Genomic DNA, 24,999 nt, shown 5'->3' with positions numbered 1-24,999 from the left:
CAAGTGCCTAATGCCAAGTCCCATGAATTCATGAAAGATGAAAGAGCAAATGTTCCTATTTTACAACGCCACCGTTAAATATTGAGTAATTTCAAGCTGCCTTAAAGCCTGGTCATCCCTCCCAACACTCACCTTCAACCTAAAAATATACGAGCACTAAGGGATGAGGTCAATCACATAGGCATGTCTGCAGGATTCTACAACTCACATCTAAGTTTATCATACATAGAATACGTATTATAGTCTAATGAATAATTGATGATTAATTGATTGTAGCAGATAATCTAACTTCCAAACGCATCTTCAATACCACAAAAATTGAGCCCGTAGGGAGCTAGGCCTTAAACAGAGAACAACACAGTTCTCAGGCGACAAATCATCTTGGTAACCAGAAACTGATTCTGTTACACTACCAGCAATTCTACTGCCTTAGATGATGATTTGCAAAGGATCAATTGTTGAAAGAAACTACTCGTAGCAGAAAAAGCAAACAAGGCAATTATAACACCAACCGCAATTATAACACCCAACCGCTTTTACTTCTTACAATGCATATCGCATAATTCTATCATGTTGCAACTAGGAGAAATTTGATTTAGAAGCTCTTCATTACTATAGAACTTCACTATGGAAGCCACAAAATTCAATAACAACTTTAACTTCTATAGTGATGTAATTTAATAATAATCGCTATTCCACATGGTTTACATCAATTTAATATAAAGGTACAAAGCTAAATAATGTGGAAGAAACAAAAGCGGATAATCCTCCAGGAATCATGGATTAGCTAATCTAGCTACCAGTTTTATCGAGAAAAGTGATGGCTATAAAACTAGTGGGTCCTGAAACAAATCAGTTTGCTTATATAGAAGATAAAAGTTCAAAATCTATAGAACAAGTTAAAAGGTAAACTTTTGTTCTAAGCACATCATTGATTAGATGACATAATCGGAAGCTGCATATATACGATGATGGCGGAATGATAACCAATGTTGCGGCACAATGCTAAGAGAAAGAAGATAGTACAATGTAATGAATTGATGATATAGAATTCAGGAACCCACATATGATAAATCCAAACTTGAGATAATCATAATTCATAAGTAGTCGATATATAATATTATAGACTAATAGCATTCGAAAGGAAGAATCCCAACGAGAACTGATAGTAAAAATACAACAGACGAGATTTCAGTGCTTAGTACGTGAATCTTAGTACGTGAATCATAAGCAGAACAGTAATCATGTCACTAGCAGACACTAGAACAGACCATAAGTTTGCCCGTTTTCTATTAGATTATAGTATGCTTATTAACAATCCACAATAGGGTCGCAAGGACAATTCATTTGACCCACGCTCGAAACGTCGGTTACATGAGTAGCTACTCTCATACTGCTTTTTGGCTGGTGCAGGCACGGACTCAGCTGCCGGAATCTTTACGTACCCCATTTTCTTGGGGCTTTCGACGCCATCATCATTATCATCCTCATCGACATAATCATCATAAGAACCAAACTCATAGCGGTTAGCAAACAGAGACCACACCAAATACATGGTAGCAGCGGTAAGGGCGCCACATCCGACGCCGAAGAGCAAAGCCACAACAACACTTAGAATGTCCTTGGTCCGATCACGGAGGGAGCTGAAATCATAGGAAGAAACCCAAGGGGACAGGCAAATTCGAAGCACGTGGCTCAATTTCCAGCTCCTTTTCAACGGGGCGGGCAGGAAGGCCGCGATCGAAGAAAATCTCAGCGCTAAATGAGGGTTTATCGTTGGTATTGGAAACGACGTAGACGGGGATGAAGGATCTGATGTGGGTGAAGGTAGTAAGGGTTTGAGTAGGGTTTGAATCGTCGGAAGGGCGGCGGAGGGAGAAGGAGTAGGAGGAGATGAAGAAAGTTCTGCACGGCCTGGCGGTAGCACAAATAAAAAGGGAGAAAAGCCATAAGGCGGCGGCGATCTGCAGCAGGAAACAACGGGACGGAGAGGCGGCCATGGCGGAGGAGAAGGAGGAGGATTGCCAACCGCAAAAATAGAGGGAGAAGGGTAGCCAAGTATGAACGGGGCAAGAAGCACACAAATATTTGTTGGAAGTTGGGTGGACTTTTTTAAAAAGGGCTGAAAGGTCAAGACGCGTGGACTGCAAGTTTCAACTTTTTTGGTTTTAGAGAAGAATTTTTATGTTATCGGATTACCAGATCATTGATAATTTTTATTTTCCAAATCTAAGGGATATTTTGTTCTTATATAATATTATTTCTGATGTTTAATATAAGCATTCGTTTGATTTTTATTTTAGTTCTAGATATACAATCTAATTCATTGGTGTTTCTTATACTTGTCCTTTTTTAAAAAAATAATTCTTATAATAACAATAATTCTAGTTAATATATATTTAATTAGTAAGAATATTTTTAGAAAAGACAACACATATTTATTACAAAATAATTAATCTAATTAATTTTTTAATATATTCAAATAGTCAACTAATTTTTATATTAAATTTTATTATTAAAATAAAAAATTAAATAAGATTGAGTTAAAATGTACTTTTGCTTCTAAGGGGATCGCCGCTCTAAAGTAATATTGGCCTTCAATTGTAAAAATCATTTTAATATTACTTGTGGACTAATAAATCATAATGTTTTCGACTAGATCGCCGGTCTAAGGGTGTGTTTAGATGAACCAAACTGTGGTTTGAAAAAGTAATTCTGGAGAATAGATTTTGGGGAGAATAGATTCTGTGAAGAATAGATTTTGTAAAAAAAGTGATTCTGAGAAGTGATAGTGTTTGGATAATTGTTATCAGAAGCACTTTTATATATACAAATTACTAAAAAAATATATAAGTTATATATGATAATTACAGAAAAAGTAGATTTTATGATATATTTTAATTTGAAGGAATAAAATTGTTAATAATATATTTTTTACCAACATAATTAATAATACATAAGATAATATAATTAATAAATAAAATATGTATATATATATTTATAAAATATAAGATTAATATGTTTATAAAAAAATATGTTTATAAAAAAAAACAACAAGATACATATCCTATAGGCTCTCACACTTTCTTTTTCTCCAAAAGCACAAAAAATTTTGCTTTTTCCAAAACCATGGTTTTGGTTTTTGGATAGTTATAAGAAGCACTTTTTATATGTAAAAATTACTAAAAAGGGTATAAGTTAATATGATAATTATATAAGGGATAGATTTTATGATATATTTTGATTTGAAGAAATAAAATTGTTAATGAAAAATTTTTTACTAACATAATTAATAATATATAAGATAATATAATAATATATAATTAATATGTGTATATATATTTTAAAACATAATATTAAATATGTTTATAGAAAAATGAATTTTTTTTTGCTAATAGAAAAATTAATTTCTTTAAAGATTTTAAACGTGAAATCCCATAACATTTTTCACACACTTTTTGTAATAACATACTACATGTATAATAACCTCTGATGTTTAATACAATTAATTAATTAATTGTCACCACATATATATATTCATAAAATATAAGAGTAAAAATATTTTAGAGAAGATGAATTATTTTGTTGCAAATAGAAAATCATGTATTTTTCATGAAGATTATAAACATAAAATGGGATGATATTGTTTGATAAAATAGAATAAATACGTCTTAAAACAATTTATTAAATTAATTATTAAAGTAAGTAATAATTAGCTTGAGAATATAAGGTATAATATTAATAAAAGAAATATAAATAAAGAAATGTCATAATAATTAAGATAATACATCGATACAAAGCATTTGTAATAGGTTTTGTTTTTAACTACATATTACAATCTATAATAAAAGGAAATAAATAAGACATAACTACTATCTTTGTATTGAATTAACAAGTTCGTCTCTTATGCTGTCACGAACTTGTTAATTCAATACAAAGGCTTGGTGGAGTCATTTCTTCAACCTTGGATTGTTTTCTCATGGGTGGTGATCTATACCGCTTTGAGTATGGTGTCTCAGCAGCATTTTTTATTGCAGCTCGACCAGGCACCTGCACACTTGACTCATCTGACCCACCTGAAGATGTCCTCCACCGTGCTAGATATCATCGTCAGAATGGATTTGGCGACTACAATGTCCTCGGAAACAACTGTGAAGACTTCGCAATTTACTGCAAAACAGGCCGTGTTCGCCAGAGTAGGCAGGCGCTGGCGGCATTTCCGGGGGCAGCTCCGGCTAGGGCATGTACTGTGTTAGCCGTCTTGCTTCTGATATAGGAGTACGCCGTGATGTAGCCAAAGTTCCTGTGGAAAGTCTTGCGAGCCATCAAGGCTGAATGAACCAGCCAACACAAGTGAGTGTGAAAAGCTTGTAAACCCGTCTGGCTCGGATGAAGAAGCCAGGGCAAATGAGGTGAGCAAAATAAGACTAGATGCAGGTGCACAAAAACTGTATTGGATAATGCAAGTCTTAAAAGTGTAATGATGTGTCTCGCCCGTTGGTGAGTATTTTATTTGAAATTTGAACGCTTTGTTAAAGATTTGTGTGGTTTTATTTGTGAGTTTAAATATGTAAGATGTTTATCAACAAACGATTAAGTCATTTAAAAATAACATTACCCTCCGCATTGTCGTTGACATCATTGCAATGCTCTGTTATATGTATATGAAGAATTAGAGGAACCATATCAGTCATTAGTGATGAAAGTGACCTCAAGATGTTCAAAGACCCGCATTCTCATGATCATTTGATGTAGAATGTCCGGTTTTTCGATCCACTCCTCTCGACATTTCTCTTTTCTTAATGTTTACCACGACATCCTCTCCTCTTTTATCAGACTCTCCTCTCTCTCTCTCTCTCTCCCCCCCTTACTCAACGTTTCACATTCACGCCAAAGAGCAAAGCCACAACAACATTTAGAATGTCCTTGGTCCGATCACGGAGGAGGAGCTGAAATCATAGGAAGAGAACCCAAACGGGACAGGCAAATTCGAAGCCGGGGCTCAATTTCCAGCTCCTTCTCGACGCGGCGGGCAGGAAGGCCGCGATCGAAGAAAATCTCAGCGCTGAATGAGAGTTTATCGTCGGTATGGAAATGAACGTAAACGGGGACGAAGGATCTGATGTGGGTAAAACGGGCTTGACGAAGGACACTAATGTGAAGGATAAGGCGGGGGGTGAAGGTAAGTAAGGGAGAGGTGAGGAGGGCTGAATCAAAAATAGAGGGGGCGGGGGAGTAGAAGAAGTAGGAGCCGATGAAGAAAGTCCTGAACGGCCTGGCTTTTTTAGGAGCGCAAATAAAAAGGAGGAGAAAAGCCATAAGGCGACCGGCGATCTGCTGCAGTTTAAACAACGCGACGGAGAGGCGGCCATGAGGAGGAGGAGGAGGAGGATTGCCAACCGCAAAAATAGATGGAGAAGGGTAGCCAAATATGGACGGGGCAGGGAAGCACAACAATATTTGTTGGAAGTTGGCTGGACTTTTTTAAAGGAGCTGAAAGGTAAGGACGCTTGGACTTCAAGTTTCAAAATTTTAGCTTGACCAAAGTAATATTCGGGTTTTTAACTTAGTATAATGTTTTAATTGATCTTTTGATTTAAAAGACAAATATTTAGTTCTTTAATCCTAAACTCATTAAGTTTTAATGATTTTTGTAACACTCATGAATGTTTTGAAAATTAAACTTAATATACTAACATTTGAAAATATGTTATCAACATGTAAGATCTTAGTGTCCTCATTTTTTAAAAAAATTTTACTTTTTAAGGTAAAGAAGTTAAATTGAAATCTTATATAAATCAAAAGACTAAATGAATACTTTAGCCTTTTGGTTTTATTATTTTCCAAATCTAAGGGATATTTGTTCTTATATAAATACTATCTTAATAAGAATTTATTTGATTTTTATTTTAGTTTTAAATATAAACCTCAGTTCATTTTGTTTCTTATATTTATTTATTTTTTTAAGATAGTCCTTATAATAATGATAATTCTAACCAATATATTTTATTAGTAAGGATATTTTAGAAAAAACAACACATATTTATTGTAAATAATTAAATCATTTTAATATTACTTGCGGACTAATAAATCATAATGTTTTCGACTAAGTTTGAGACCACTTTTAAAAGTTATTTTCATGCGAGACGGAACTTATATTTATCTCATATCACGCAAAATTACTTAAAAAATTACTTAAAATAAATTAAATTAATTAGCCCTAAATTAACTGAAATAATGGTATGACAATTATGCGAACGGTTGTTTCAAAATGTCACCAATATCTATGATCTTCTTGTGAAATCTCAATAATTTTGTAACAGATGTTATTACATACTCCTCCAATGTAATTTTGTCAATCTTATTGAATATAAATATGTTTTATATTGATAAAACAGCAATAATAATTATGCCTCAAATTTTATCTTTTCTTCCTCAAAATTCTGAACAAACATCATCTAAAATCCTATCTATTTACTAATGCATCAGACGTATTTATAATGATTTGCTTATTCTTGTGATCTTTTCTACGTTTATTTGATATGCAATTTCCATTAATGAGATGCAAGTTATTGTAAATAGATTATATACCACCTCCGATCCTTAATATAAGATTTTTTTTACTTTTATTTTGATCTTAAATATAAGACTCTAATCTACTTTGTCTCTCATATTTATACATTTTTTTAAAGATAATCTTTCTAACAATAATAGTTCTAATCAACACACTTAATTAGTAAAGATATTTTAAAAAAGATAACACATGTTTATTACAAATAACTTAACTTAACTTCTTTCCTTAATTTCTTAAAATTAGTCAGCTAACTCTCATAATTAGGACCGGAGGTAGTATATAATAGGAGTATTAATAAATATAGTGGAATTGGAATATTATTAACAGTATTAGTTTTTTGAAAAAAGTTAGTACAAAATCTTTGTTATCATTAAAAGCCAAAAATAAATTGGTTCACCTTGTTAATGTGAACTTAAAATGTAAAAAGACGATATTTTGTTGTCTAACAACCTCAATATAAGAAAAATCCAAGGTGGAGATTCCCTATCGTGAGATTTGGGTAAGTAACAAGGACAAAATACCACCGCAGCGTCTAAAAGAATATTTCTTTGCCTTCTGCACTTTGTGCATTAGGGGGGATTTTTCCTCTTACTCTCCGTTTTGTAATTTTGAAAAATACTCTATTTTTTCTTAAATAAAGTTGAAATTTCAACTTTGTCAAAAATTCGTGCCTATAAAATTAGATACCAAATTAGCATATAGGGGGGAAAAAAGAATTTTTACAAGCATAATTTTTGTATTTTGTAAATAGTATTTCAATATTTATTTTATAGAATAAAAATAAGTAATTAATTTATTTGAAAATTATTTTTCCATTGGATTTCCTTTTCATATTTTGTACTTTTTGCCAACATTTTTTTATTTTGACTTAAAAGCAAAAAGATGTCTGTTTTAGACTTTTAGCTAATAAATGTTTTTATCATAAAAAATATTTTAGTCAAATCTTTCATATTCATTACATTAAATTATCTAGCCATACATAATTATGTATCTTATGTTTATGTTTATATGAATTTATAATTAAATAATAATAATTTCAGAAATAAGTACTGTGACGAGACAGCTTGATGAAATGGATATGACTAGCTTTACGTTGTACGTTGTTTTCTGAATTTCTAAGCAGAGTTATTCTCGTGGCTTATGCCTTATTTATTCTCCCAAGCCCAGGCGTAGAGACGAAGGAATGAACGAAAACATTTGCGTTTAATCCACTTGCTTCCTCGCTCGATTTCTCCTTTTTCCGACAGCGAGAGTCATTAAATTCCCTTGCTTTCTTCAGCCGTATAAATCCGAGAGTTAAGTTGGCGAACAAACCCAGAGTGAGGGATCATGCAAGGGAAGAGGATCGATCGGGAAGAACTGAAGCCCGGTGACCACATTTACTCGTGGAGGGAGGCACACATTTATGCGCATCATGGTCATCCTTTTCTCCTTATCCTCCTCGATTACTTTCTGTTTTCTGCTCTACTATTGGTCATTGATGCGTGTAATTTTAATCGGGTTACTGTGTCGGGTTCTTTCCGAATTCCAGTTTTGCTTTTTGTGTTTTTTATATGTGTTTCTTATGCAGGTTCTGGTTATACTTTGGTTCCTGGGTTTGTTTGATTGGCGGGAATAGCGGCTGTTCCGTTTAATTTCATCATAAATATTAGATTATTTAGATATCTCTGTTTATCGTTTAAACTTTGTTGGTCAAATTTGCAAGTTTGTGTTGTGTCGTTTAGGGATTATTATATGTTAAGTTCCCAGGTGACATCGATCTTTTGCATGTGTTAGTTATATAAAAGATTTTAAGTGGATGTGATTGCAGAAAGGAAAATGGAATAACTTATAAGTAGTTTATAACACGAGATAAGTATGTGAGAATAGTTTTGTCTTAATTTACGTAAAACATGTTTACAAAGAATTTTTACTATGATCCAAACAGATATTGAATGAATGGAATGTAAAATTACTAAAATGGATATGAGTTTTAATAAATAATAAAATATTATTAAAAAATAATTTTACATAATATAATGAATTTAAATTAATTTAATATGAAGAAGTGAAATTTAATTAGTGAATAAAATTTTAAAAATTTAGCAAAATCATAAAAAAAATTTTAAATATAAAGTGAAACATGATTAAAAAATGAATTTACATAATATAATGAATTTAATACAAAGAAGTGAAATTTAATAAGTGAATTAAATTTTAAAATTTAGAGAAATCATACAAAATATTTTAAATATAAAACAAAACGTGATTAAAAAAAATGAATTGACATAATATAATAAATTTAAATTAATTTAATATGAAGAAGCAAAATTTTATGAATGAGTTAAATTTGAAAACATTAAATTCTTTGACTATCCCTGTTTTGCTCACTCTAGGAATGAATTTAAATTGATCAGTAATATGTCATCATGAAGAATCTGTTTACTTGAGGTGGCAAGCGCTGGTCGAAAAAAACCAAGAAAGGAATATGAGGAAATAATATGGCAAAAGTAAGAGAAAAATATTAACAGGGCAATAAGCTCTAACACATCAATGGTCCAATAAACTCTTCAAAATTAAGATCCAACTTCCAAGTTCTGGGAAACGAACTGTACAATGAGCTTATGAAAGATGAGTTCAATTGGGTTTAAATCCTTCCAAACTGCACTCCATTTCTCAATCAGGCTTCTGCCCAAAATAAGTCACTTTGAGTCTAACGTAAGCCCTTTCAAACAGGCACAAAGGTGATATTGTTATGATGAGTGCCGTGGCTGTGATCCTGTTACATATTCTTCTTCCGAAAGTTAGAAGTTCTTAATTATCACAATTTCTAGATGTCCTTATTTGTCCATACTATGATCGAGCAACCTTCGAACTTTTCGCATGCTGTAGTTGTTTTTTTGAAACCACATTTTAAAATTCTGCAAATCTTCTTTTGGAATGGCAAGGATCGTTTTTTTTCTTTCTTAATTATACTGAAATGGCTATTTTGCATTGGTTATTGCTTTTTGTACAACAGGAATATATGTTGGCGAGGGAATGGTGATCAACTTCACTACAGGAGGTCAAGAAAGTGGCCCAGGAACTTTCTGGGACCGTTTCTTTCGGGGTTCATCTTCCACTCGTTCTGCTGCCAATCCATGTCCAAAATGCGGCGGCCAATCAAGGCTTCGTGGAGTCATTTCTTCATGCTTGGATTGTTTTCTCATGGGTGGTGATCTATACCGCTTTGAGTATGGTGTCTCAGCAGCATTTTTTATGGCAGCTCGACCAGGAACCTGCACACTTGCCTCATCTGACCCACCTGAAGATGTCCTCCACCGTGCTAGATATCTTCTTCAAAATGGATTTGGCGTCTACAATGTCTTCAAAAACAACTGTGAAGACTTCGCAATTTACTGCAAAACATGCCTTGTTGTGAGCAAAAACATCGGTGTAGGCCGGAGTGGGCAGGCATCATCATACTTATTAGCTGCTACTTTTGCTGCTGGCGGTATCTTCGGTTATGGCATGTACTGTGTTAGCCGTCTTGCTTCTGATATTGGAGTACGCCGTGATGTAGTCAAAGTTCCTGTGGAAAGTCTTGCGAGCCATCAAGGCTGAATGAACCAGCCAACACAAGTGAGGTGAAAAGCTTGTAAACCCGTCTGGCTCGGATGAAGTAGCCAGGGCAAATGAGGTGAGCAAAATAAGACTAGATGCAGGTGCACAAAAACTGTATCGGATAATGCAAGTGTTAAAAGTGTAATGGTGTGTCGCCCGTTGGTGAGTATTTTATTTGAAATTTGAACGGTTTGTTAAAGATATTGTGTGGTTTTTATTTGTGAGTTTAAATATGTAAGATGTTTATCAACAAATGATCAAGTCATTTAAAAATAACATTACCCTCCGCATTGTCGTTGACATCATTGCAATGCTCTGTTATATGTATATGAAGAATTACAGGAACCATATCAGTCATTAGTCATGAAAGTGACCTTAAGATGTTCAACGACCCGCATTCTCATGATCATTTGATGTAGAATGTCTGGTTTTTCGATCCACTCCTCTCGACATTTCTCTCTCTTCTTAATGTTTTAGCCGCGACATCCTCTCCTCTTTTATCAGACTCTCCTCTCTCTCTCTTTCCCTTATTTAACGTTTCACATTCACGCCGAAGAGCAAAGCCACAATAACACTTAGAATGTCCTTGGTCCGACCACGGAGGGAGCTAAAATCATCGGAAGAGAACCCAAAGGGCATGGGCATATTCGAAGCACGGGGCTCAATTTCCAGCTCCTTCTCGACTGGGCGGGCAGGAAGGCCGCGATCGAAGAAAATCTCAGTGCTGAATGAGGGCTTATCGTCGGTATTGGAAACGACGTAGACGGGGATGAAGAATCTGATGTGGGTGGAGGGACTAAGGGTTTGAGTAGGGTTTGAATCATCGAAAGGGCGGCGGAGGGAGAAGAAGTAGGAGGAGATGGAGAAAGTTCTGGACGACCTGGCGGTAGCACAAATAAAAAAGGAGAAAAGCCATAAGGCGGCAGCGATGTGTAGCAGGAAACAGCACGACGGAGGGGCGACCATGACGGAGGAGGATTGCCGACCACAAGAATAGAGAGGAGAAGGGTAGCCAAATATGGACGGGGCAGGGAAGCACACAAATATTTGTCGGAAGTTGGGTGGACTTTTTTAAAAAGAGCTAAAAGGTCAGGACGCTTGGACTTCCAGGTTTCAAATTTTTTAGTTTGACCAAAATTTATATACGGAGTCTTTTAATTTTATATAATGTTTTAAGTTTTAACTTGATTTTTAACTGTAAAAGACAAATATTTAGTTCTTTAATTCTAAACTCGTTAGGTTTTAATAATATTTTTGTAACAATCATGAATTTTTTGAAAGTTAAATTTAATATGTTAATATTTGAGAATATGTTATCTAACACGTAAGATCTTAGTGTCTTCATTTTTTTTAAAAATTTTAAGATTGAAGGACTAAAAGTATACTTTTTAAGATTAAAGAATTAAATTAAAATCTTGTTCAAAGTCAAAAGACTAAATGTATACTTTAACCTTTTGGTTTTATTATTTTCCAAATCTAAGGGATATTTTGTTCTTATATAAATACTATCTTAATATAAGAATTTATTTGATTTTTATTTTAGTTTTAACTATAAAACATCAGTTCGTTTTGTTTTTTATATTTATTATTTTTTTAAGATATTTCTTATAATAATGGTAATTCTAGTCAATATATTTGATTAGTAAGGATATTTTAGAAAAGACAACACATATTTATCACAAATAATTAATTTAATTAATTTTTTTAATGTATTCAAATTAATCAACTAACTTTATATTAAGATCCAGAGAGTAATATTATTATAAATAAGAAATAAAATAAGATTGAGTTAAAATGTACTTTTGCTTCTAAGGGGGTTGCCACTTCAATTGTAATATTACTTGTGGGCTAACAAATCAAAATGTTTTCGACTATGTTTGAGGCCACTTTTAAAAGTTATTTTTATGCAAAACAGAACTTATATTTATCTCATATCATATAAAATTACTTAAAATAAATTAAATTTATTAACCCCAAATTAACTGAAATAATGGTATAACAATTATGCCAATGATTGTTTCAAAATGTCACCAATATCTATGATCTTCTTGTGAAATCTCGATGATTTTGTAACAAATGTTATTACATACTCCTTCAATGTAGTTTTGTCAATCTTATTGAACATAAATATACTTCTTCGATTCTAAATATAAGACCTTATAAATATAAGATCTTTTTTGTAATGTGTATAATAATCTTATATTTAAAACCGTAATATTATTTTATATTAATAAAACAGCAATAATAATTATGCTTCAAATTTTATCTTTTCTTCTCAAAAAGCTGAACAAACATCCTCTAAAATCCCATCCTATTTACTAATGCATGGGACGTATTTATAATGATTTGCTTATTCTTGTGATTTTTTCCACATTTATTTGATATGCAATTTCCATTAATCAGATGCAAGTTACTGTAAATAGATTATATATATAATAGGAGTATTAATAAATATAGTGGAATTCGAATATTATTAATATTAGTCTTTTTGAAAAGTTAGTACAAAATCTGTCATCATTAACAGCCAAAATAAATAGGTTTACCTTGTTAACTTAAAATGTAAAAAGACGTTATTTTGTTGTCTAACAACCTCAATGTAAGAAAAATCCAAGGCGGAGATTTTCTATCGTGAGTTTTGGGTAACAAAAACAAAATGCCACAGCAACGTTTAAAAGAATATTCCCTTGCCTTTTATACTTTGTGCATTAACAGAGATTTTTCCTCTTGCTCTCTGTTTTTTTTTTAATTTTCAGAAATACTCTAATTTTCCTAAATAAAGTTAAAATTTAAACTGTGTGAACAATTTGTGCCTATAAAATTAGATGCCAATTGACATATAGGGAAAAATTTTTTACAAACATCATAATTCTTATATTTTATAATTAGTATTTCAATATTTATTTTGTAGCTTAAAAATAAGTAATTAATTTATTTGAAAATTATTTTGTCATTTGGTTCCCTTTGGAAAGATATCTTTTTTTCTGAAGTAAAAAAACATAAGAAATTTCTTATTTTGATTTTTTGGCCAAAATTTCTTACTTTGATTTAAAAGCAACAAGATGTCTTTTTTAACTAATAAATATTTTTATTGTGAAAAATATTGTAGTCAAATCCTTCACATTCATTACGCCAAGTCACCTGATCACACATATATTCATGATGAAGTGAATATAACTAGCTTCAACTTTTTTTTTTTTTTTTTGAATTTCTAAGCAGAGTTATTCTTGTGGCTTGTGCCTTATTTATTCTCCCAAGCCCAGGCTTAGGGACGAAGGAATGAACGAAAACATTTGCTTTTAATCCACTTGCTTCCTCGCTCGATTTCTCTTTCCCTCTCCTTTTCCGGCAGTGAGAGTCATTAAATTCCCTTGCTTTCTTCAGCCTTACAAATCCGAGAGTTAGGAGAGGGATCTGTTGTTGGTGAACAAACCCAGAGTGAGGGATCATGGGAGTGCTCTCGAACAGGATCGATCGGGAAGAACTGAAGCCTGGTGACCACATTTACTCGTGGAGGGAGGCACACATTTATGCGCATCATGGTCATCCTTTTTCTCCTTATCCTCCTCAATTACTTTCTGTTTTCTGCTTTCCTATTGGTCATTGATGTGTGTAATTTTAATCGGGTTACTCTGTGGTTCTTTCCGAGTTCCAGTTTTGCTTTTTGTGTTTTCTACAGGACAGTTTATTGGGGTTTCGCCCCCTTTTATGGGATTCTTATGCAGGTTCTGGTTATGCTTTGGTTTCTGGGTTTGTTTGATTGGCGGGAATAGGGGCTGTTCCGTTTAATTTCATCATAAATATTAGATTATTTAGATATCTCTGTTTATCGATTAAACTTTCTTGGTCAAATTTGCAAGTTTGCGTTGTGTCGTTTACGGATTATTATATGTTAAGTTCCTAGGTGATATCGATCTTTTGCATGTGTTATTTATATAAAAAATTTTAAGTGGATGTAACTACAAAAAGCAAAAAATTTGAGTGGATGGGAGGTTGTATTTTGTTGAAATTTCTTAAGCTCGTGATGTAAGAGCGCTGGTTTGATAATTTACGAGTGATAGGACTTGGTCCAGCAACATTGTGTGGGATTCGCCGCGAATTTTATTAGGATGCCTAATAAGAAAAACTAGCGCACAGTAAAATGGTAATTCATTTTACAAGCTCGCGAAGGGTTAGCAACAATGCTTGAGCATTTCAACGTCTAACGTTAGCTTTCGTGTGGTTACTGGTGTGAACTCTTACTGCCGTTTTGCAAAATGATCCCAGCACAAGTAGGAGAGCCAATCTGAAATTTAGGCTACTTCTGTCAACCCCCAGTAAGAAACCCCAGTGGCTTAGGTTACTTCCATGGTAGCTGCAATATTCCTGAATCAAGTGACATTATTTGTATTATACACTATGAGGGACGTTTAGTGGTGGTGCAATGATGCTTATGCATTTGAAGCTGGAAGTTCCCAAATTTTGACGGCAGAGTTTTTCTTGTTTGACTGCAATATTTGAAGATTTTACACAGGCCCTGTGGATTTAAGGAATGAGAGCATATTGTCTCAATGTTCTCCTTGGAAGTTTGCATGTGCAAAGTAAATTAACGTTTTACCAAGAAAAAGGGAGACTTGAAAGTGGTATTTTGATGATGAGTGTTGTGGCTGTGATCCTGTTGCATATTTTTCTTCCGAAAGTTAGAAGTTCTTAATCATCAGAATTACAGTTCCAGTGGATTGACCAACGAGACTACAGGAACATATTGTTATAAAATATTATGGATAGATGTTCTGGTTTCTGGACTTCTGTCATATGGTTTAAGTTATGGTTCGTGTTGTTATTCACTTATGATTGAAGAATTGGGCTGTTGGGTTAGGAGATTTTTAAAAAAATATATTCATGGATATAGAATAATTATGTCTTTTGATGTTGAGCTTTTCTTAGTTATTAGCACAGGCCAAGCTTGTTTTTGACATCAAGAAAATGGGGGGGGGGGGGGAATTAATGCTGCCTATTTCAGACTCTGTTTGAGATACGCAGTATATATATATATATATATAGGTTAAGGTGCATCCAACACCTCCAAGTATTTTGCCAGGTGCACCCAGTGGCTGAAGTAATTTATGGTGCAATTTTGCCCTCAAAGTAATTAAAATGGTACACCGGTATCCCATGCTAACAGATCTGTTAGTTTGACTGTTAAATTGATGAGTCAGCACAAGTTTGACTAAAATAATCTGACGTGGCATGTCTAATAAGCAGGTGACGTGGAATTTTTTCGGAATTAAGGTGCATCCAGTACCCCCAAATATTTTTTCAGGTGCACCCAATGGCTTAAAATAATTAAAATGGTGCACCGGTATCCTATGCTAACAGATCTGTTACTTTAACTGTGAAATTGATGAGTCAGCACAAGTTTGACCAAAATAATCTGACGTGACATGTTTAATAAGCAGGTGAAGTGGAATTTTTTTCGTCTGCCATTGTTTTGTTTTCTCTGTTTAGTAAATGCTCTCTTCGGCTCTTGGAATTTTTTTCAGAGTAAGAAATTTTTTCAGAGATACTCTTCTGGTCCTATTTATAGGGTAGAGAGAGAAGATATTTTTTGGTCCTATTTATAAGGCACTGAGAGAAATTTTTTGTATGAATATGCAAATTTACCCCTCATTTATTATTGTATTGACTTTGTTTACATGAGATATAATGTATATTAAATAGGGATAAAGTTGAAAAGTTATTAAAATTTAAATGAGAGTTAATGAAATTTAAGGTTTTTCTTGGTATGTGTGAAACATGCTGGAAGTGCCTTATAAATAGGATCAAAGGAGTAATATTCAGACAAAACAATGGAATTAACAAGAAAAGTCATGTCACCTGCTTATTAGACATGCCAGGTCAGATTATTTTGGTCAAACTTGTGCTGACTCATCAATTTCACAGTTAAAGTAACAGATCTGTTAGCATAGGATACCGGTGCACCATTTTAATTACTTTGAGGGCAAAATTGCACTATAAATTACTTTAGGTCACTGGGTGCATCTGAAAAAATACTTAGGGGTGCTGGATGCACTTTAACCCGGAAAAAATTCCACGTCACCTGCTTATTAGACATGCCACGTCAGATTATTTTGGTCAAACTTGTGCTGACTCATCAATTTAACGGTCAAACTAACAGATCTGTTAGCATGGGATACCGGTGCACCATTTTAATTACTTTGAGGGCAAAATTGCACCATAAATTACTTCAAGCCACTGGGTGCACCTGACAAAATACTTGGGGGTGTTGGGTGCACCTTAACCCTATATATATATATGAGCCATTGAGCAGCAATTCAGGAACTTCAGGTTGAATTCCTTGCATTGGGTATTTTTACCAAAGAACATATTAGCAGGAGTGGCAGAAATAGTATCCGCAGAATACAGCAATAGGTCCTAGATGTCCTTATTTATCCATACTATGACCGAGCAACCTTCGAACTTTTTGCATGCTATAGTTGTTTTTGAAACCGCATTTAAAATTCTGTAAATCTTCTTTTGGATTGGCAAGGATCGTTTTTTTCTTTCTTAACTATACTGAAATGGCTATTTTGCATTGGTTATTGCTTTTTGTATAAGATAACAGGAATATATGTTGGCGAGGAAATGGTGATCCACTTCACTAGAGGAGGTCAAGAAATTGGCACAGGAACTATCTTGGACCGTCTCATTTGAGTTCATCTCCCACTCATTCTGCTGACAATCCATGTCCAAAATGCGGCGACCAATCAAGGCTTCATGGTGTCATTTCTTCATGCTTGGACTGTTTTCTCTTTGGTGGTCATCTATATCGCTTTGAGTATGGTGTCTCACCGGCATTTTTCATTGCCAAAGCTCGAGGAGGCACATGCACACTTGCCCCATCTGACCCACCTGAAGATGTCCTCCACCGTGCTAGATATCTTCTTCAAAATGGATTTGGAGTCTACAATGTCTTCAAAAACAACTGTGAAGACTTTGCAATTTACTGCAAAACAGGCCTTCTTGTGAGCACAAACATTAGTGTAGGCCGGAGTGGGCAGGCAGCATCATATGTGGCTGCTGTTAGTGCAGTAGTTTCTTCACCACTCCGCTTCTTGACTACCAGTTTTAGTGGTCTGGCACTAGTTGGTTGTGGCATGTACTGTATTAGCCGTCTTGTTTCTGATATTGGAGTACGCCGTGATGTAGCCAAAGTTGCTGTGGAAAGGCTTATAGATCCGTCTAGCTTGAGTGAACCAGCCAACACAAATGAGGTGAAAAAGCATATAAATCCGTCTGGCTCGAATGAACCAGCCAGGGCAAATGAGGTGAGCAAAAAAGACTAGATGCAGCTGCACAAAAACTGTATTGGATAATGGAAGTTCTAAAAGTGTAATGATGTGTCTCCCGTCGGCAAGTATCTTATTTGAGATTTGAATGATTTGTTAAAGATATTGTGTGGTTTTTATTTGTGAGTCTAAATATGTAAGATGTTTATCCCAAACGGTCAAGTCATTTGAAAATAACATTACCCTCAGCGTTGTTGTTGACATTATTGCAACGCTGTGTTTATATGCATATGAAGCATTATAGGAACCATATCAGTCATTATTTTTTATGCAAGTGACCTTAAGATTGTCCAAAAATCTGCATTCTCGTGATCATTGGATGTGGATTCTAATTTTCTGGGTGCTGAAAAGACAAGTCAGGTCACTGTAGCATATTTCCTTTTGGTAGAAACAAGGTATGGAACTAGGGATAACATGGTCAAGAGACTGAGATGCGTCAAGTATTCATCAGAAGCATCTACACGTGTACAACAAACACGCCTCATAAGTAAGGTTACCTTAACAGTGTTCTGACTTGAAGGATGGCTTGCAAATTACAATTGTGCCGTCATTCATAGGTTACGGACTTACGGTAGTCAACCTTTAGAAGGATCAGCCTACTCCCCAAACTTGAAATCGTTCACTCTGAACCTAAAAACAATTTACACTTTTAATCAGATGCCTCTCCTCTTTTATCAGACTCTCCTTTTTCTCTCCTTCCCTTGTTCAACGTTTCTCATTCTCGCCTGGAGATACTCTCCTCATCCTTCTCTCCATCGATGAAGAATAGAAAGGATGAAGCTTTATTATCAGTCTAAACCCAGATTGAATCCAATAAACATTTTATCAGAAACAGATTAATTTTATTCACCTGTTTCTAAATTTTATTCATTATATTCTCCTTTTATGGTCTCATTCTTATTCTCATTGCATCTTGATCTCCCGAATTTTCTCTTTCTTCAATCTTTATCATCACAGGATCTCAACATCCATCTTCTAAATTGTTTCCCCTTGCTTTCTGACCATAATACCATTCTCGTGCCTCTTCTCCAATTTTTTTTTTTTTTTGCCTTCTGTCTTATCTTTTTCCTTCTTTTTTTTGGCGATTAAGCTTTAAGGAAGATCGATCAAGGCTTTGGTGGAGGTTCACAGTATCATGCAGACAATTTAGAAATGTTGAAGAGGAGGAAGAAAAGAGGGTCGGATAAAAGTGGAAGCGAAACCCATTGTTTGAATGTAATGGGATATGGTCCGCAGACGTGAGTTTCAGTAAACAAAAAATTCAGTAAAATGTATAGGACCGCCTAAATATGTGATTTGGAGCGCTTATTATTATTGGGGTAATGGCGTATAGTTGTCAAAAAATAAAGGGATATAATGAATTGAACCAAGTTCGCTCATTCACCTTCTTAGGTTCACACTAGGAATAAGTAAAACCAAACTGTAACCGAAAACCGAACCGAATTTGATTTCGGTTTTTCGGTTCGGTTATTTCGGTTCAGTTATATATTCAATTTTTATTTCTTAACAATTCGGTTTTGGTGTTTGATTTGGTTAGTAGGAAAAAAAATCTGTTATAACCGAAAAACCAAAATAAATATATTATATATTTATATTTAATAAATATTATTATAATAAATATTTATGTGGGTATATATAACTCTTTAAATATATTTATATTCGGTTCGGTTCGGCGTTTAAAATTCGCTCTATTTAGTTAATCAGTTATTTCGATTATCATAAAAAACCGAACCGAAAAACCAAATACTCATCCTAGTTCACACAACTTCATAAATTCTTTCTGCTCGAAGAATTAAGGAGTTACTTCACTCACACTCTGGTTTTTTAAATTACGTATTCTTCAGTTTCCTTCACTTTTTTTAAAAAAAAATATTTCATGCTTATTACATTCCATTAATCAACAGTTCAACTCAAAGCTCAATCAAGCCTTCTTCCATTTTTTTGTTGGTTTTTTTTTGGGGGCCCCCCGGGGGGGGGGAGATCAAGGAAATCATCATCATCATAAAAGGGAAGTTAGGTTCATTTACCAGCATTAAACCACTATATATAAGGCATAACTAATCATGCAAAGGGGCAAACGGAAGACACAAGTAGAATAGAGATGAGGTTTAAAACCCAGAAATGTTGCAATTCTTCTACTCGGTTTTGCTATTCCTGTGTGGTGAATGGAACTGTATACAATTTCGAAGGGTCATATGATTTGCTTACAAAATTAATGTAACATATGAATACGATAAGGACCCTGCACAGTCATAGGAGGGCATACTAAACATACGATTGATGCTAAGCTAACATCCAACATATTCAAACAAAAACTTCTCTTCTAGTAAGGCCAAAGATCAATTCCGCCAGGCTTCTTCACAAGTATTTGATTGTATTCAGGCCTTGATGTCTGCAATGGAAATAATCAATTATTAACATTTATTTGCAAAGGCAATTATCGGATAACAGGCAGAGAACAGGGAAATATGAAGATTGAGAACTAAAGATATCGTGGAGTAGGATATATGGATTGAACGACGTCATTATACTCTATTAATAATCAAATATTTGGAAATAATATTGATCAAATAGTCCAGTTCAGTAACTTATCAAGACAAAATGTGACATAAAGATCCAGATATTAAGTACAAATGATTAATTGAGCATCATCAACAAAACAAAGTAATGCAGAGACGGTGCTAAACCTTGCACAAGTTCATTACTCAGCTATGAAGAGGACGACAGTACTAAACCTGTTGCGGTCGTCTTATTGTCCTAGATAGGGATGGCAATTTCCCTTTTAGTGAGATCTCCGTTGGTATTGCCCCATATAGAGGTGATAGGAGAAATTTCTGCACCTTAGGACAAAGGCTAGGTAAATTACTCCCTATCTAAAACATGGGAAAGGGGACTAGGTTTGCAGAAATAAACTAGGAAGGCCTCTCTGCCTCTGCCCAGTCGCCATCAGCCCTAATCAGCAACCTTATCGTGCTTTGGAAATAATAAAAGTAGTATCTAACTACAGCTGAGGAATCTTAGTATGTACATTCCTGAACTTAAACTCCGGTCATTGTTTTCGGATTTCTGCGGCAGGGATTGTTAAAGTCAGCCAATAGTATTGGATATGACATTGTTCTATTAAAAATGGGAACCAATTGCTGATCCAACAGTGATGCTTCAAGTTATGAAAGAAACAAACTAACTACATCTAACTTGCATGATTCCACAAAATTGTAACTTTATAAAGGAATATCTTTGACAACCCCATCATTGTATCACATGTTACACATACATCCTAAAAGAGGGACTCCCATTAAATTTTTATGACACGTATGGTATCCCTCTCCCTCTCGATTGAAAAGAAACCACCCAAAAAAAAAAACTGTATAGTATGTTCCTGTTATCTCTATTAAACAGAAAATGAACATTTTAATGATATTTTGACTTTTTATCCCAAAAAAAAATGTTAAAAAAAAAAAAAGAAATATGCAGGGTCTCTTATGGCTTCATCATCACCCAACAATGTGTATCTTTTCATCACTCATTTTTTGCAACGGACGAGAGTCGTCTTCCACTTAGATCTTCCTTTTGTTTCTCTTTTCATACCTAATATTCTACATATCAAAGAACCCCGTAGTTATTCTTTCAGGTTTGAAACAAGTTATGTAATGTCAAACACTCAACCCATAGATACAATTCTCTGTAAACTAGAGAATAAATCATTAACCTTTCCAAAGAACTTTCCACCAATTTACTACAAATAACTGAAACCTCAATAAAATGTTTCGTGTCCAATTAATTCCACCAAGACAAGGATGAATCTTTAACCTGAGAGACAATATAAATGGAATTTATTTATTCACAAGGAAGTTGTGTTAGTTACAAACAGCGAAATTGTGTGAAAATGAACAACACTGGCAACAGATCAGCAGTGCGTCATTGAGATATACACAGGATAATGTCTAGGTCTATCCGAATTATTCCTTAAGACTAAACATCAAGAATCAAATTGATCCAGAACAAGAAAGTATTCATATCCGTACACCAGAGAAATTGAAATTTACGTCTAAATCACAGAAAGGGAAAGGAAGGAGGAACTTACAATGTCTTTGAAGATAACATAAGCGATAACAAGAAAAGAAAGAAGAGGATCTCAAACTCAGCGAATTTGACAAATGCAAAGACGGATTCTACCAGCCGAGTCAAAGCCGATGGATCGCCTGTTCCTGTTCGCCTGCTCATCGCCGATCGAAGAATTTCTCGTCCTTGATTCCGCACCGGAAGAGAGAAGGAAGCTTTGGGGTTAGGTGACACGTGACTCGGGAAAAAAATATGAATGGGGGACAAGCCGGTCAGAAACGCAGAATGATTTTGCATCCGTTTGGATCGGGGACTGAAAAAGTAATTTATTATTAATTTAATTTATAAAAAAATAAAATTAGATAAAAACTAAATTAAATAAATTGAATTGTATTTAAATTAGAGTTCAAAAAAATTAGTTTATAAAAGTGAGATTGGCAAAGAGTTATTTGAATTATGATTTGAGTAAAAATAAGTTTGATTGTAAAATAGATATAAGTTTTAATAAATAATGAAAAATAATTAAAAAAACTGATTTCATGTGATACAATAAAATTAAAATAATTTAATATGAATAAGTCAAATTTAATGAGTGAATTAAATTTTAAAACTTTAAAAAAATCATTAAAAAATTTGCAAATATAAACCGGAACATGATAAAAAAATTAATTTACATAATAAAATAAATTTAAATTAATTTAATATGAAATAATGAAATTGAATGAGTAAATTAAATTTTAAAATATTAGTGAAACCATAAAAAAATTATTGCATTTTGTTGACGAGGCAAACTTTTGACAAAAACTCATCCATGCGGTATTTGAGTGAGATTGCTTACATGACAACAGGTGTTTTATTGATTTTTTTCCCAAACAAAAATTCATCACATAACATGGAGAAAAACTTTTCTAAAAGATCTTGACTTTAACTTCATCACAGAATTGTTGGTCAAATTAAAATACTTCATCACAGAACAAGGAGAGAAAAAATATGGTCGACCCCAAACCATGATTGACATCGTGAATCGCGAAGAGGAGTTTACTCTTAAGCTCGCAAGGCAAACACGACGGAGCTTCTGGCGAGGAGGAGACGGAGCTGGTCCAACGGCGGAGACGAGTCATGGGTTTAATGAGCTCTAGTCCAAAAAAAGAGAGTGAACAATAAGAAAATAATAGGAGGAGTGAGAGAATAATGGGAGGAGAATAATTCTGACAAGACAACAGTCCATAAGCTCTTTAAATAAGCTCCCCATCAAAGCTTATTTTCAAACGCTTGGTTGCTCAGCTTTTAGCTTTCAAGCTCAACAGTCCATAACCTGTGCCAAACATGATCATATTTTCAATCGGGCTTCTTTTCAAAATAAGCTGCTTATGACCCAAAATAAGCCCTCCCACACAAGCTCTTTCATTATTACTCCCTCCGTTCCTTATTATAAGAGACATTTGATACTTATAGCATGTTCCTATATATAAGAGACACTTAAAAGTTGTCTCTACTTTTTGTGTTGCTTTTCTATTTTACCCATATTATTATCTCCAACTCACACTCTCTCTTCCTCCCACTTCTCTTTCTTTTAATAATTTAATTGTTCTCTCTCATGCTCTCTCTCTTATTAATGAGGTATTTTTGGAAAAAAAATTATACTTTTTACACATTAATTGTTCTTAACTAATTTTAACTATTTTTTTGATCAATGTACTTCGGTTATTTGTCTCTTATAATAAGGAACGGAGGGAGTACTTCCCATAGTTTAAAGTATAAGACGAATTTTGTTGGGGAGGAGTTTGACTCTTTTTTTTTAAAGATACTCCTTTAAGTATAAGACTTTTTTATAGTGTAATTTTACATATAAAAAAGAATCTTATATTTAGAATCGGAAAAAAATAATATTTATAAGTCACTTTATTAAATTTTTAACATAAATATATTATTTTGTTTTTTATTAGCTAAAATATATACAGCACCCCTCAACTTTGGTTACACATGTGACCTCCTTTAACTTTAAAAGTTAAATGGACACCCTAAACTTTCTAACTTTATTTATCAACCCCCTAATCGTTAAATAGCCGTCAAACTTCACTGAAAATGCCAGCTCACGCCTCATACTAATGAAGAACAAACCGGCAAATGACATGAAATTTTGAGTTTAATTATTCTCATCCTAACATTCTAGTGGAGGGTGATTTTGTCACATTTGTGCCAATTCCCAAGTTTCTTTTTCTTTTTTTTCCCCCATGTTTTATCTTCCCATCACCTTCTTCGGCTTTTTGTGAGGGAGCTTATCTTCGTCCCTCTTTCTATCATCTCTACTTTTATGTCTGCAAAAAACAAAAATTTCAACTCTCACAGAGAAGGAGCTTCAGTTTAATTAATGCAACTATAAAAAAGTTTCACAAGAAAAAAAGTTGCCAGATTTGGAGGAGAGGATGACTGAGATGAGACACATAGGGATGGATTTTTCAATGTAAATAAGGGTTAAAAGCTGAACAAGCACCGCAAATACAGAGGACCTGCGAGAGACAGGGAGAGCGAGACGCTGTCAAGGAGGGGGAACCGGGGATTGCCATAGAATCACAAAATTACCCTTGATCCTATCTAAGAGTTTAATGTTAATAAAATATGAGAAATTACATGTCATTTCTAGTATAGTCTTAATTAATCTGATGTGGAATGTATTCTGTTAGATTTAACTGTGATGTTCCGGTGATTTACTGTGATGTAGGAGTAAGGGCTAATGGTCAAGATATGAAAAGTGAGGGTGTGATTTTTAGACTTTTAAATATGAGGGAGATTATGTGAAATTGAATTAATGCTGAGAGGGGTTGTGTTCTTTGGCTTTGTTTATTTATATTATTAATGGATAGTGTTTTTTTACAAAAATATATATTAAATATGGGTAAAGTTATAAAGTTGTTATATTTTAATAGAGAGTTAATGCAATTTAAGGTTTTTTTAATCTATGTGAAAATTACAAAAAATATCTTATAAATACTATACAATTAACTATTTGCATTATAATAAATAAAAGGAAAAATAATATATTGATACCAAAAATTAAATGATACTCCTCCTCTTATTAATATAAGAGCTTGTTTGACTTTTATTTTTATTCCAAATATAACACCCAAATCTACTTTGTTTCTCATATTTATTTTTTTTAAGATACTTGTAATAATGGTAGTTTTAACTAATACACTTGATTAGCAAGAATATTTTAGAAAAAACAACATCTATTTATTATAAATAACTAACTTAACTAGTTTATTTAATTTTCTCAAATTAGTCTACTAATTCTTTTATTAAAGACCAAATGTAGTATGATTTAAAAAGAAAAAAAAATTATTCTCTCTCTATCTTATGAGTAGAACCTAGAAGAGTTTTTTTTTCACATAATATATGTATTTATTAAAAATTTCCTTACAAAAGATTATACCCCTTTTCCCGGTTAAGAGTGTT

The 24,999-nt window shown here is 33.6% G+C and overlaps 3 protein-coding genes and 2 pseudogenes across 3 annotated transcripts; 2 read left to right on the top strand and 3 right to left on the bottom strand.

The window, feature by feature from the left end:
• Positions 1 to 1,023: 1,023 nt before the first annotated feature.
• On the bottom strand, positions 1,024 to 2,067 carry LOC114753725 (uncharacterized; annotated as a pseudogene).
• Positions 2,068 to 7,815: 5,748 nt separating this feature from the next.
• On the top strand, positions 7,816 to 10,467 carry LOC114753726 (uncharacterized). Its single transcript, XM_028942437.1, has 2 exons — positions 7,816 to 7,991; positions 9,573 to 10,467. Exons 1-2 carry the CDS (start codon positions 7,904 to 7,906, stop codon positions 10,154 to 10,156), a joined length of 672 nt encoding a protein of 223 aa, XP_028798270.1. The 5' UTR covers positions 7,816 to 7,903; the 3' UTR covers positions 10,157 to 10,467.
• A 220-nt stretch (positions 10,468 to 10,687) lies between these two features.
• LOC114753731 (uncharacterized) lies at positions 10,688 to 11,122 on the bottom strand. Its single transcript, XM_028942439.1, has one exon. The coding sequence runs from the start codon at positions 11,120 to 11,122 to the stop codon at positions 10,688 to 10,690; it is 435 nt and encodes a 144-aa protein (XP_028798272.1).
• Positions 11,123 to 13,411: 2,289 nt separating this feature from the next.
• LOC114753727 (uncharacterized) lies at positions 13,412 to 17,740 on the top strand (annotated as a pseudogene).
• Positions 17,741 to 19,574: 1,834 nt separating this feature from the next.
• On the bottom strand, positions 19,575 to 21,789 carry LOC114753729 (uncharacterized). The gene is given in 3 exon segments (XM_028942438.1): positions 19,575 to 19,873; positions 21,566 to 21,594; positions 21,597 to 21,789. Coding segments are annotated over 3 exon segments (207 nt in total). The 5' UTR covers positions 21,706 to 21,789; the 3' UTR covers positions 19,575 to 19,804.
• Positions 21,790 to 24,999: the final 3,210 nt, after the last annotated feature.

This window comes from Neltuma alba, unplaced genomic scaffold, assembly GCF_004799145.2.
Source record: "Neltuma alba isolate B1F8T4 unplaced genomic scaffold, ASM479914v2 tig00008094_pilon, whole genome shotgun sequence".
Taxonomy (NCBI): domain Eukaryota; kingdom Viridiplantae; phylum Streptophyta; class Magnoliopsida; order Fabales; family Fabaceae; genus Neltuma; species Neltuma alba.
This window is presented reverse-complemented; position numbering and strand designations above follow the sequence as displayed.